General features: G+C 40.4%; 1 protein-coding gene and 1 pseudogene across 2 annotated transcripts in view; both read left to right on the top strand.

Annotated features, from left to right (window-relative positions):
- Spata16 (spermatogenesis associated 16) overlaps positions 1-14,608 on the top strand; it is a 333,223-nt gene that overhangs the window by 227,469 nt on the left and 91,146 nt on the right. For both annotated transcript variants that reach the window (XM_004652337.2, XM_045130002.1), the window contains one exon: positions 16-100. In XM_004652337.2, the coding sequence (XP_004652394.1) occupies positions 16-100 (85 nt within the window). The remainder of the gene's footprint in view (positions 1-15; positions 101-14,608) is intronic.
- LOC105943625 lies at positions 8,123-8,529 on the top strand (annotated as a pseudogene).

Below are 14,608 nucleotides of genomic sequence, written 5' to 3'. Positions count from 1 at the left end.
TGTTCTTGTTCCTAGGAGTGCCATGATTGCTGACTACATTTTCTGGCTCTGTGGGGGAAGTGAACCATGCGTAAGCAGGCTCATCAAACTGTATTGGCAGGTAAAAATTGATGCCCCAACTAGGCAGGAGGAGCGCATCTCATTTCTAGGACCAAAATGAAGGATTGGTGCTTAAGAGACTGCTGAAGAGGTAGCTCTGGGCCTATCCATCAGAAGGACACTGTCCAGTGGTAATGTATAATTAAGTCAGTTTTCTGAGACTAGTTTTAAGGGCAGAATTCAAGGTTATTAACCCTTGGCCTATACTTCAGTTTTACAACTTACTAAGAATTTCAGACATCCAGGAACTATTTTTCCAGCCATGCTGCTATTATGACATGATCTTAAGTATGAATATTGAATGTAAATATATTTAAAATATGAATATTGGACTCTCATAGATTCTTGTTGATATGTTACCTGTAAAATCGTGTTTGAAATAATTTCAATTATAAAATTAAGAATAATTTAAAGATGAGAGTTATTTGTGTGTGGTACCTTTGGCCAACAGCAAACTGATAACTTCCTTTCTCATTTATTCAAAATTGTAATAGGAAGTCATCCCAAATATCTTGATGCCAAGAAGAATGCCACAATTTCTTAACTTATAAGGAGAACTTAGAGTTTACTAGTTTTCTCTCCAAATCTGTTATTGCCCTATCCTCCCTTACAAATATTGTCAATAACAGCATTAGTTACTTTGCTCATAACTGTGACCAAATTCTTGACAATAGAAAGCTTGAGGAAGCTGGGCAAGGGCTGCACACCTGTAATCCTAGCACCCAGAGGCATAAGTACAAGGATCACTGTGAGTTTGAGGCCAGCCTGGGCTAGAATGAGAGCCTACCCTGAAAATAACAACAACAGCAAAAAGAAACTTAAGGAAGGAAATGGAAATGTTTTAACAGTTTATCTATATGCAAAGTTTCGAGAGGGTGCATCCCATCATGCCTGGGAAGTTATGGGAACAAGAACAAGAGGTCAGCCCTCGCACAGCAGCCACAGTCCGGAAGCAGGGAGGGAGCAGGAAATGGGTCTGGGCTATGCAACCTCAAGGCCCACCCTCAGGAACCTGCTTCTTTCAGTAACACTCCACTTTGTCAAGGTGTCACCACCTCCCAAAACAGCTGCCGCCAGCAGGGCACCAAGTGTCCAAACACATGACCCTATGGGGATACATTTTTATTCAAACCACAACAAAAATTTTCCACTGAAATGACTTTAAACATTGAACTTGGTAGTTACTGAACTGCTTCCCCCATGAAAAGTAACTTTCACATCCTGAGAACTTTTCATCCAATGGTTGACAAGGGAGCAAACAGACAAGATGGAAACTCGTTTCTGAATGAAACCTCTTCAAATACTTTCCAACTTTTTTCTCCATATCTTGTCTTCTCCAGATTTCGGAAGGTGGGGGAGTAGGAGGATCCTAGTGCTTCAAGATGTTTCAGCTTAATTGAATATAAAATTTGTGAACCAACTAGAATAAAAGCTGGTAGCAGTAAAGTAAAAGATATTCCTCAGAGCTGGGTGTGGTGGCGCACACCTTTAATCCCAACACTCGGGAGGCAGAGGTAGGAGGATCGCCATGAGTTCAAGGCTATACTTAGACTATGTAGTGAATTCCAGGTCAGCCTGAGCTAGAATGAGACCCTACCTCCTCTAAAAACCAAAAATAAAAATAAAAGAGAGAGATTCCTCAGTAGCCTTATAAGGTTCTCAACCCCACCTTTATTCTCACTATTGTGTCTAGACCCCTGGTTTTCTGTCTCTATGTATCAGTCATTATCTTTAATAGTAAGTAAAATATTAGGTTTACTATGTAAAATTCTGAACACTTTGTCTTTTTATCTAAATATGGGAGTTCAATTTATCTGCTGTTAGAAATGTTAAAATGTTAAATTTATCTTGCTGTACTCAAGACTTGTGTATTGAAAGAAAAGTGAAAAGTAATTGTCAGATTATGTTTTAATCTAAAAAGATTTTCCTAAAGGCAATTTCATATGTGTGTACAAACAAGGAATTGTAAAGAATTACTAGGTGTGAAAAATAACCAAACAATGCAGAACATACACACACACACACACACACACATACACACACACACATACACACACACATACATATATGTATATATATATATAACTTTTTATTAAAATATTTCAAAGATATCTTGAGATAAACATGAAAGAAGTTGAATCTTGAACAATATTCACAACCCTTGACATACAGTATGTTCCTAGTAAATGTTTTAGGTCATTCATTAAGCAAACTTGTATTGAATACCTGCTATGTTTTCTATATTGAACTAGGAACACATCCAATATTGGAATAATACTAGAGAAATTAAAACTTGAAATTTTTGTAAATAAAATGTTTCATTTCCTTTAGCTTTCAATGAATACAGATATCCCTATTTATTTATCTGAAGCTAAGAAAATAATCTCCTCTTGCCTACACATGCATGTGTACAATAAGAAAACTAAAAATAAAAAAATAATAATTTTTCTATTTTGGATTAATAACAAGTAAGAAAAGCACACTCCTCTTCATATTATTTTTCTTATACAAGTGGAATATCTTATGTGATATATAGAATCCACTGTCTGGAAGTCAGGCCTGATTCAGTATAATTTCTACCACTATCTCACAATAATATCCAAAGCAAAATTAATGTCCAGCTTCAACGAAATGAGCTTCATCTGGGAAGGAAGGGGTAAATGGCACAGAATTGTTGGGATCTGTTCTGAAGCCCATCTTAATACTAAACTTCGTCCAAAATTTTAGACTCATCCAAAAATGGTATCAGAATTTTTAAGGAAAAAAAAAAACTACGTATTTAGAGATTGCATTGTGCTGATAAGCTCCCTGTGCTGCCACCCCGCATCTAGACCCAATATCAGCTGATCACACACCTGTGACATCCGCCCTTCTGCTAGCCTCCTTCTCCCAGGCCTTCATCTGCATGTGTAATCTCCTCCCCAAACATTGTCCTATCCGAAATAAGAAAGGAGTCTTTGTCATGTAGTGCAAAGACCAGACAATATTTAAAGTCAGAGTTACCCTATTACCCAGTCTACCCTGAAAATTACACTGATCAGTTTGGGAATGATCCCAACATTGCAGAGGGCAGACTGCATCTCCATGTACATTAATAAGAATCCATTAACACTTCGTAGTCAAACGTGGTGTGATGGAACAGGGCTATAATCTAGCACTCAGGAGGCTAAAGTGGAAAGATCATGGGTCCAAGAATAACGTTAGCAACATGGAGAGACCCTAGCTCAAAAAAAAAAAAAAAAATGAATACACAGACACTATTTCCATCTGACAAGAAGTCTTTATATACAGGAAAGGACAGTGGGACCATGAATGCATCATAGCAATATAATGACAAAAATTCCATAACAAAATCATTGCTTCTGTAAGCTAACTAAAAATGTTTTTTAAAAGAAGTTTACAAATAGTCCTAATTTAAAATGGCCTAACATATTAAATTTTGACTTTACAATTGTTTTTCACTGTCACTGCTTTTCAACAATAAAAATTTTACATACAGTGATGAGTACTTCTTATAAAGTAGCCTTTGCATTATGTGATTTTTCCTATAGGCTAATGTACACATTTAAGGTAGGCTACACTAGGCTATGGTGTTTGGCAGGTTGGATGTATTAAAGGCATTTTCAATTTACATGGGTCTCTCGGTACATAACCCCTCTGTAAGTAAGGATGCATCTGTTATTTTCCTTTCTAAGTACACAAAATCCCTACTCCTCTGGTTAGTTATTCTCTGTGGGGGTCTTAAAACAGAAATGGAAACTTACAGAATGTAAAAATTTTAGTGTCACTTTGCCTCTACTCCATAGACTTACAAACTCTCAGATGCAGAAGAGCTGATTTTGTATGTGTGTGTGTGTGAACTCAAGAACACCTTTCAATTGTACTAGAAACACTTTAAATACCATCCACCCAGCAAGGGAGAAAACATGGTGTACCATTCTATACTGTATGACAGCTCACTGTGGGCCAGATCCCTCTGAATAAAAGGGCTCTCACATGTTATTCTATAATAGCACCACCTCTGCAGAGGCAGCAAGGGTTGGAAGAACCTTGTGATGGCGGCACTTGCACACAGCATGATAGCCAGTCTTCTGCCACCCACCATCCCCATGGAGAACACCTGCAGACCCGTCATCATGGCACTGAACTAATTAGCAAAATGGAAGCTGCCTATTCAGGCTGAGAATTAATCACTTTACAATACCTTCTAGGATGATCTCACTTTGTTTTGGTTGGTTCTCCTCCCAGTCTCATCTCTCTGCCCCCTCCTCTCCTTTTCTGTACCCTTTGGCCTCCAGCATTCCCACTTCCACTTTAACATCTCTCATTCTGTTGTGTTCTCCACACTCTCCCTTAAATATTTTTGATTTATTTTTACCTATTATTATCATTATTATTATTATTATTTGTTTTGTGCACAGTGTATACAGTCATGCTGGCACCGTTAGCCTACTCCTTGTCCTCCCTCCTCTACAGGGACCCTCCTCGTTGTGAATGTGGGTGTTGTATTGTGGGGTAGCCATCAGTTACGGGGAGGAGGCAATGTCTCTGTGCATAATGTCCCAACATGTGCCTCTAAAAATCTTTCCACCCCCTCTTCCACGAATTTTCCTGAGCCATGATGGGTTTGTTTCAGTTCTACTTCAGTGATAAGGTCTAGGGAACCTCTGTGTCTCTGGGTATCTTCTTTGGTAGGAGTTGAGTGTTCTCTGTGTCTATCTCCTTCACCCTTGTGCTATACCAGGTTCTCCAAGAAAGCAGCACACCTTGCTCATTTCCCCAATTACTCTATGGTTTCAGGTGGGGCCCTGGTGAGGTGTGATTGGCTGATTCTTGCCTCAGGATCTGCGTCCATCTTTCCTTTCCCAAGAGGTGAGGCATGGTTAGGTGGATGCCATCTTGACTTGAAGCCTAATTTTTATTTTTATTTCTTGTTTTTTTTTTTAAATAAAATGTTGGGGCCTGGAGAGATGGCTTAGCGGTTAAGCACTTGCCTGTGAAGCCTAAGGACCCCGGTTCAAGGCTCAGTTCCCCAGGTCCCACGTTAGCCAGATGCACAAGGGGGCACACGCGTCTGGAGTTCGTTTGCAGAGGCTGGAAGCCCTGGCGCGCCCATTCTCTCTCTCTCCCTCTATCTGTCTTTCTCTCTGTGTCTGTTGCTCTCAAATAAATAAATTAATTAAAAAAATTTAATAAAAAAAATAAAAAGTTGGTATTCTTATATCCCCCTCATCCCTACCCCAATTCTGCTGAGGGTATTTGGTAGGGTTATTGGTATTCATTGTGGGTACCAAGAGGCCTCAGTCAGTCGGTGGGGGTGGATACAGTGCCTCAGGCTATTCCCACCCATCCTGAGGCTCTTACAATCTTTCTACCCCTCTTCCAAGGTTCCCAGAACTTGGCAGGCAAGATAGAGATCTGATTTAGTGTTGCTTTCTCTGCAGATTCTGGAACTCTGTTTTAATAAGATTTGAATGACCACAATGTCTGTCGCCATCTCCCTGGAACTGGTTTTCAGGCTAGCAGTGAGAACAGTATTTCTGTCACCACTTCCTCTCCTGTGGCTTCTGGGCCTGGTCAGATGAGGTGGAGGTGACACATCTCAGGGTGGACAGTCAGCTCTCTCTTCTTGATGTATTCATGAAATCAGTTTCTCCCCAGTATCCTCCACCATCTGTGAAATAGAACAGATTCTACAATCAAAGGTGAGACCCGTTTGAATTAAAGGGATAAGCCTAGTTATTAGAGAAATTTATTGATGTGTGTGTCCACTCTTCTTAGTTAAAGAGCAGTGGAGGGTCTCTTGAGAGCCTATTGGCTCCTAACCTGGACCAGCATTAGTTAATTGTAAGTCATTTTAAGTCTCTTTTTTGTAGTCTCCTGGGCTCCTAGTTTGTCTTTTTAATGATCCTGTCTTCTGCAATGTGAATGAGCCAACCTCAGCCTGCAGTGCTCAGCAAAGTGGAGTAAAGAAAAGGCATTAACAACCATTTCAGAGGTAGAACTTCCACAAAACAAGCCCAAAGCAACCCCATATACAGGAAGAAACTAACCACCAGATCACTCCCCACCTTAATTATTATTTATTTTCCTGATCTTAGGTCATCAGTAACCTTCAGACCTTCAACCCACAATCTCAAACCCCATGAGAATTTAATTCAATTTGTAAGCATCCACCTAGAACAATGTTTGCAAATGCATACACACAAAAACTGTTTATTTCTTATTGTGGTGGTCGACACATAGTCAAATTAACCAAAGCAGCATTTTACAGAGAAGTATGATTTTTTTGTTGCTGTCATAAAGTTGTGATTTATTTTGTTTTCTAAGTAGGGTCTCACTATAGCCCAGGCTGACCTGGAATTCACTATGGAGTCTCAGGGTGGCCTCGAACTCACAGCAATCCTCCTACCTCTGCCTCCTAAGTGCTGAGATTAAAGGTGTGCACCACCACGCCTAGCTAAAGTTGTGATTTTTAAAATAATTTTATGTATGTATTTTCAAGTAGAGAGAGAGAATGAAAACGGGTGTGCAAAGACCCAGATGCATGTACCACTATGGGCTTCTGTCTTCATGTGGGTACTAGGGACTTGAACCTAGGCCTTGAGGTTTTGCAAACAAGTGCTTTTAAGTGCTGAGAAATCTCTTCAGCCCTTTTGTGAATTTTCATAAAAGAAATTGCAATATTTGACATCAATTTCAATGTTTTCTTTTAATAAAAGTAATTGTAAAACCGTGACTCACAAAATCTTTAATAGCAAATGGTGTGAGAGTTCCTACAATTCACAGCATCTCATATGGGTAAGCACCCCTCAGGAAACATCATCATTTTATACGTGAATTCATATTGCACCACTCTCCTTCCTAGGATGGTGAGGACATCCTTGTTATTGATATCTGTGTCATTAGTTTCTTCCAGTTTTAAGGTTATATAAAAAAATGAGATTTTCTTAAGAGACGAACCATTTGCCAAGTATCTGTGGACTTCTCTCCATGGAAACCCTCAAGGCTGTCATCACTTCTAGCATTTTCCCTCCAAAGATTTGTCATGAAGCAAATAATATGGCTAAGATACCAGATACTATATAGCTAAGTCCTGGAATGAACTCATTATTAAATTGTTCTAAATTCTCTTCTTTCTGGAAAAAAAAATGAAAACATTAACCACCCCAAATCACTTCTAAGCCTCTTTTCTGAATTGCCAAGAAACTTGACAAATAGGAAAGGACCTCACTGTGGTTCATATGTGGACCAGGAGCTCCTAAAACGGTACTGACTGGTGCTCTTGGCTCCCAGGAAGCCAAAGATGTTCACAGCAGGAGAACGCCCTCCTTGGGGGCTGTGCAAAAGCTGTTGACAGCAACACACGCCCGTGCAGACAGCCTGGCATGTGGCGCCTCCTTCTTCAGAGAGGCAGAAAGGCTGGCAACGCCAGCTTCGCAGGTCCTCCATCTGCGCGAGAACACCAACTCATACCATCCAATTCAAGTTGCACTTGGCATTGAAATGTTCCCAGTCTCAAAACTATCAATGGCCTATATGGTTTCCAAAGGCAGCTTACCAAAAATATTTTTGAGTGTGGTTAGTCTACTCTCAAAGACAGAACCAGGAGCTGGAGCTGTCATCTGAGAGACAAAAGATATTTTTTTCCCAGTTATAAGCCCAAAGAAGAGACTGCATGGTCTATAGACCTTTGAAGCCTTCCCACATACCTCAGGAGTTCACAAGTCATGGCCTAAAAATCTTGCTCCTTTGCTTCTCCTTATATGATGCTCACTATTGTAAGAAGTAAGAGCCTGATGATGGCCCTACATATAAATGCCTCACATAAGGTTTAGTTTACAGGTGTCATAAAGCCGGGTTACTGAATACCTGATGTCTGGATACCTTTATCTAGAGTGAAATTTTACAGGCTGTGAAGTGACTCAGTGCCTACCTGGGTCTATAGATATCAAAGTTCCAAGGTAAATATTAAAAACTTCATGTCTGCCTTTCTGCTGTGTGCCCGCCGCTGGCTGTCAAAATGGGCAAGTTCATGAAACCCGGGAAAGTGGTGCTGGTTCTGGCCTGCCACTGGTCGGGACACAAAGCCATCATCGTGAAGAATATTGGTGATGGCACCTCCGACTCTACAGCCATGCTCTAGTGACTGGAATTGACCACTATCCATGCAAAGTGACAACTGCCATGGGCAAGAAAAAAATTGCGAAAAGATCAAAGATCAAGTCTTTTGTGAAGGTTTATAATTATAATCACCTCATGCCCACAAGATACTCTGTGGATATCCCCTTGGACAAATCTGTTGTCAACAAAGATGTCTTCAGAGACCCAGCTCTGAAACGTAAGGCCAGACAGGAGGCCAAGGTCAAGTTTGAGGAAAGGTACAAGATGGGCAAGAACAAGCGGTTCTTCCAGAAGCTTTGGTTTTAGATGTGGGTTTTTTTTTCCCCATCATTAAAAATAAAACAATTTTTAAAAATCCTCATATTTTTAGAAAGCAGAATCAGAGGAGAGGGGAGGGGTGGTGAGGGAAGGGAGAAGGAGAGGTAGAGAGAGGAGAAGAAAGAAGGAGAGGAGTGGAGAGAAAAAGAAAAAGGGAATAATGGAAAAGGCCAGAAGTAAGCAATTGTATTGTTAAATTTCATGCCGTTCTGAATAGCATAGTGAGATCCCATGCCACCCACTCCTTCCCAGCCGAGACGGCCTCATCCGTGGTCCAGAGTGCCACTCCACGTGCTGCCCAGTCACTAAATCCCTTGGTATCGCCATCTCAGGGATTGGGCCCCTGTCACATCACCACTGTGCTTTGCATTCCATGGACACTTACCCTTAGCACTTGCCCCAAGACACAAGAGTGAGGACGCTGGCACTACAGACATGTGAGAGAGAAAATGCCAAATGTCTCACGGAAGTGAGAAGGTGAAAGTGCAGTGATATGTTCTGAGAGAGAGAAAGGACACACACAGCTTTTGTTAATGGACATTGTTATAATGTGTTCTTAGTCACTGTCATTCGTTTCCCTGTCTGATTTATAAGTCCAGCTTTTCTCGTAGATGTGTACACGTAGGAGAAGTATCAATTGTATAGCATTAAGTACTCTCCACACTCTCAGGCATCTATTTGAGGTCAACAAATGCCTCTCCCATGGGTAAGGGTGGGATGGAAATGCCCAAGGTGCCCCCCATGTCTTGTTCTTCCTTCCACACACCACCAAAGTGCATTATAAGATGAAGTTTGATAATTACTTGTTAAGTTGGTCACCTAAATTAAATATTAGTTTGACATGAAGCTAAAACTAATAATACCTGTGTATTCCTGGCATCATTGTCTTATAATTAAGGCATTAAGTGATTACACAAAGAAATGCCGATAGCCTAGATGTGATTATTGTATACATGGATCAAATTATCACACCGTACCCTATTGATATATGCAGTTAGGAATTCATTAAAAGTTATATATCTACACACATATACATATGTATATGAAAAGAAGAGGGTCTGACTGGCTGTAGACTAAGTATATCCCTGGAAAATGAAGATAAGTCTCATAATAAGCCTTTAAAATTAGAAACACAATAGAAGAGAAAGAAAATTTCAGTGGTTATGAAATCAGCTAAGATTTTTCTCATGTGCACGTGTGGTTTTTTGTTTTGTTTTGGAGGGGGTTGTTACTATTGTGGTTTTGGTTTTTCAGGGTAGGATGTGGCTGTAGCCCAGGCTGACCTAGAATTCACTATGTAGTCTCAGGGTAGCCTTGAACTCAGCTGTGCACCACCATGCCTGCCCGCACACATTTTAAGTTCACAATATTACAGGCAATATTTATGCTTCAGCTGTGTTTAGGATTCATCAGGATATGTGGAGAAGGCTGGGGACTTCTTTGAGTCTATTGGTTTCCATGCTGACGGTGGTAGGTGAGTTCCATGCAATCCCCAAGGTAGGGGCTATTTGTTTCTTTTTCCCCGCACGGCTGTTGAGGCAGCAGCAAGCTCGTCAGTGCCCTGCACCGACAGGAGGCTGATTCAGGGTAGCTTAACCCTGAATATGAGGTGGGAGCCGAGGCTGACACAAAGACTCACATTTTCCATCCTGTTCTTTGTTTTCCTTCTCAGTATTGCAAAGTCATGCCAGTATTAGTCATTTACTTGGTGCAAACTTCTGTCTCAACTTCAGAATAAAAATAAGATCTTCAACATGAAATTACAGGCAAGGTGAGGTCAAGGAAGCAGAAACATTTGTCATTGTCTTTAACAAAACACCTACATTTTCTAGAGAAGACAAATGTATTCCTCTAGATATTTGATTCCATGTAGAAAAGTTTTCCACAGGGAAGAAAAACACAAAATAGAAATACCATGTGAACATTTCCCTTAATGTCCAATATTTATGGCCTATTTATTTACTTGGCCATTTCAGACAGAATCTTGGTAACATATTTGGACGGAATGTCTGTAAGCCACCCAGGCACTCTAATATTCAGATCAGATGTAATCTGAAAGGCACCAGAGACATTTACCCAAAAATATTTCCCCATCAATTGCCATGTATCATGTTTAAATTCCCACCATTTGGCACAGAGTTTCTAGTCAGCCTCAGGTCAGAGGCAATATAAATCTTATCTGTAAGTGCTTAACTCAGTAATGGGTGACCTCTGAATACACTGTGAAAATTAGTCTCCTTGGAAAAGTGAAAGCAGGTCCTTAAGGAACAAGAATGAGGGAAAGGTATTGTGTGATGAGAAACCTGACAGGATATCCTGAGACAGAGGGAATGTGAGCAGGACAGAAGGACCCTGTGAAAGCAGTGGAAATCCATACCCGTGCTTATGTCATGCAGAAAGGAAGCAGGCAGCAGGGGCAGGAGCCCCACGGAACCTGTTGGTCAGGCCTGAGATTCCGAAGGTCTCTTCTAGTTCTGATGTTAAGAGCTCAATCTTAGGCAAGTCCTTTCTCTCATTGCTCTGTGGAGTGGCTACGGCTATAATGATGTTTCACAGCAAACCACTGACAAACTCAGTGGCTCACTACAAAAAAAAGATCATCCCAGATTTAACTGATGGAGGCTAGTCTTGGCCAGGCTTTGCTCCAAGCTTTAGAGAAGTCCAAGTGTGTTCCACATATCTTTCTACCTCCTTTGGCCAGTACTTAGCTGCTGTTTGTTCTTATGAAGAAATGGAAGATTACAGAGGAAAAAGCAATCAAACTATATGAGGCTCATTTTAATTTCCTGCCCATAACATGCTAATGTCATAACAGCAAAGAAAAGCTATGTGGTAGGACCCAAGAGCCTATCACAAAGCCATGAATAATGTGTGGGTGTGATAATGTTATGAGGGTGGGGTAAATTGAGACCAACAATTCAATCTGCACATATTGTAGGTCTTAGTTTATGCTTCTTCATGATGAGGAAGATGGTCTAGCTCAGTGCTTCTCAAATCCTGCTCTGTGAGCCAAGTACATTACAGTTGGTTGGAGAAACATTGTGTTAATGTTAGTTTCCCAGGGTTGGGTAGAATCCTCTCTTCAGGGAATTCTTGTTGTGCAGCCCCTGGACTAGATGTGCATGAGCCCAGTTCACAATTGTTAAGCTTATGACCAGCTTAGTCTACCGTGAAGCACGCCTTGGCCTGTGCTGGGGTAGAAGGGTGATGGTACCTACCTGACAATGAACCGACATATGAGTCTCAGATTCTCAGTCTTTGCACAGCATGATGGCCTCCCACAAGATAGGCATCTCCTGCTTGCAGCTGTGAATAGCAAGTAATAGCCGGCCCCTTCTCACCATGAGTGTTCTTCAACACTTACCTATCTTTTTCCTATGCTCAGTGCCACATCTACACAACAACGGCCACTACAATGTTTGTAAGTCGCTTGCCTACAAAGAGATTCAGCTACTAAGATGGGCAATGATAAAATTTCCTTTTTATAAAGTCTCATATTTTTCATTTGAAAGACAGACTAAAGAGGAGGTGTCCAGATTGAGATGAGAAGCAAAAGAGAGCTTCTTTTCCTAGCTCTTGGGAAAAAAAAGAAAAAAAAGATAGATGTGGAAGTGAATTTCTCATCTAATTATTCATTCCTGTTTATATATTCTTTAATGACATGTTTCCATGGTTACCAGCGTTGTTAAATGCTGTCTGTGTTTCATCTTGCTTTGATGCTATTTGAGGTAGCATGCCAGTAGGAGAGGTTCACTTTTAACTGAAAGATGTAATTGAGGCATGTATTTGATCCAAGGTTGAGTGTCCCTGTGAAGGAGATAGTGACCGTGACATTATTTGCTGGTTGTATGATTTTGTGTATAACTCTTCAGTGATGTACTGTGAGTATCCCAGGCATTAGGTAGGGAGTTAAAAGGAAGAGGAAAAGAGAAAGAGGATGGAAGGGGGAAGGAGGGGGAAAAATAAGGGCAGGCGATGAGCCATGTGCAGAAATAAATTCATGCTTATCTTTCAGTATTGCTACATATATTTGATTTAGCCACAGCGTCAGGGAAGTAAGGCAGCTTTTTGACCCTCCTCCTTCCCCCCACGTCACTCCCGCTCCTCATCCTCACATGCACATGTCAAGAGGCAAAGCCTTCTTCCAACACTGAGTGGAATATTCAGGTACTTTGCCCCAGCCAATCTACCATCTCTCTAGAGGCTTTATGCTCTTGCTGCCGTACTACGGCAGTGTCCACGTCCAGATCTTGCAACAATTTGGGGGCATGAGTCCCTGAAGGTGCCTCACAGTGTGTTGGGCAGGGGGCGGCAGACTTTCTTCACGTGTTAGCCTTCTAGCTGCACCTTGATAATTCAGACTTCATAGAAAACAGTGACATAGCAGCCAGCAAGAAAACGAATCCTCAGCAACTCCTAAGCAATATTCACTTCATACTCTCCTTCAGAAATGTATGCTTTTAATGACGATGGCCTAGCTTTGCAGTGGTATCAGCAGGAGAGGAATGAAGCACATGCCATTTAAATAACACTCAGCTTTTTTTTGCTTTTTTTTTTTTTTTTTTTTTACATTTTTTTGTCTTCTAAAAGGCCTTTTTGGGTTTTTTCTGGAGGATTTTTAAAGGAAGAAAAAATAACCTCTAAATTTCTTTTCATTTTCTCTCATTTGACAGTGATACAGGTTTTAGAGATGTGAGACAATTTGGGCATCCTTTTACTTGAACAAATTTAAGTCTAGCTGTTTGAGTCCTGGGCTTTCCTGGGGCTATTCTTCTGGGTTGTCATAAGGTTATTTTATTTACACAAAGACTTTTCCAGGTTCAATTTGCTAACATGATATTTCCTTCATTGTTTTTGTTTGTATCTGGAAATCAAAAACTGTTATGAGCAAAACCAAATTTGGAGGTTTTATGGTGGTTATCTTTTTATTTCCGTAGATTTTTATGGGTTATTGATTTGCAGGCTGGTAGAGAAATTGAGGTCACTATTTTTAGCAGTTAGACACATAGAATAACCATTATGTGAAATTTTTTCAGCTGTATTCACCCAGTTATAAGATAATCTGTAAAATTCAAAAGTTTAATGTTTTTATTTGTATTCAGCCATACTTTTGGCAGTATTGCATACCAATTAAAACAAAATTGTCCTCATTTATTGAATTCATGTGACTGTATTTTCCTAATACATTTTTGAAGACCACTTGTTATACCTATACCTGGGTTGAATAATTTTCTTTTTTATAACAATTTATTCTCTCCTAAATAATGAGAGCTTGGCATTTCAAATGTCAACCTTTAACATATGACATATTTGATTTTTCTAGGGATCATAAATTAACTATTAAGCTAGCCTTTTTTTTTTTTTTTAACAAGAAAGCACAAGTACTGTTATATGTAGTACAGCATGAACCAGGAGTCAACAGCCTACGGGGAACAATAACCTCCAGAAAAACTTGGAAGGATTATTTTAAGCCCAAACCTAAAACTATTGACCACATCATAATTCCCATGCAAGCTTTCATTTTATTCATGCTTTGTCACATAAAAGCCTATCTCAGGCCAGGAAGGCTATAGCATACCACATTTACAACTGCTACATGTCTTCATGGCCCACAGTGAGGCATAACTGGTTTGCTCTGTATATAAATCTATGAAGAAATCAGAGGTATAACCAAGAACTAAGTGAAAATAGTACTTCAGTTCATTTATACTTGAAATGTCCAGTTGCCAAGCAAAGTTGAAACATAAGGCAGAAAAGAAACTACAGGGAAGGAAACCACTACAAATAAACTTAGAGTAATAGTAACATGGCGCCAGTCACCTCCTTTACAGGTTCCAGGCTGCCAGCCATACCCACTTGCTGCGTGCATCACCAAGCATGCAGCTCTGTGAGGAGTCAGTGACCCTCAAATTGAAGAGTTCCTTGTAGGGAAGACCCTATTCAAGCTTTCTCCCTCCTAAGGATTCCATGTTTGTCTTAGATCAGCAAGTCTGTATAGACCTCATCCACTGTTTAGCATGGCCTCATTGGCTCAGGGCATGAGGCTGTGACTGAGACATGACTAGGT

The sequence above is a fragment of the Jaculus jaculus genome, chromosome 11 (assembly GCF_020740685.1).
Source record: "Jaculus jaculus isolate mJacJac1 chromosome 11, mJacJac1.mat.Y.cur, whole genome shotgun sequence".
Classification (NCBI taxonomy): Eukaryota; Metazoa; Chordata; class Mammalia; order Rodentia; family Dipodidae; genus Jaculus; species Jaculus jaculus.
The sequence above is the reverse complement of the archived record's forward strand: the minus strand, read 5'-3'. Positions and strand labels throughout refer to the sequence as shown.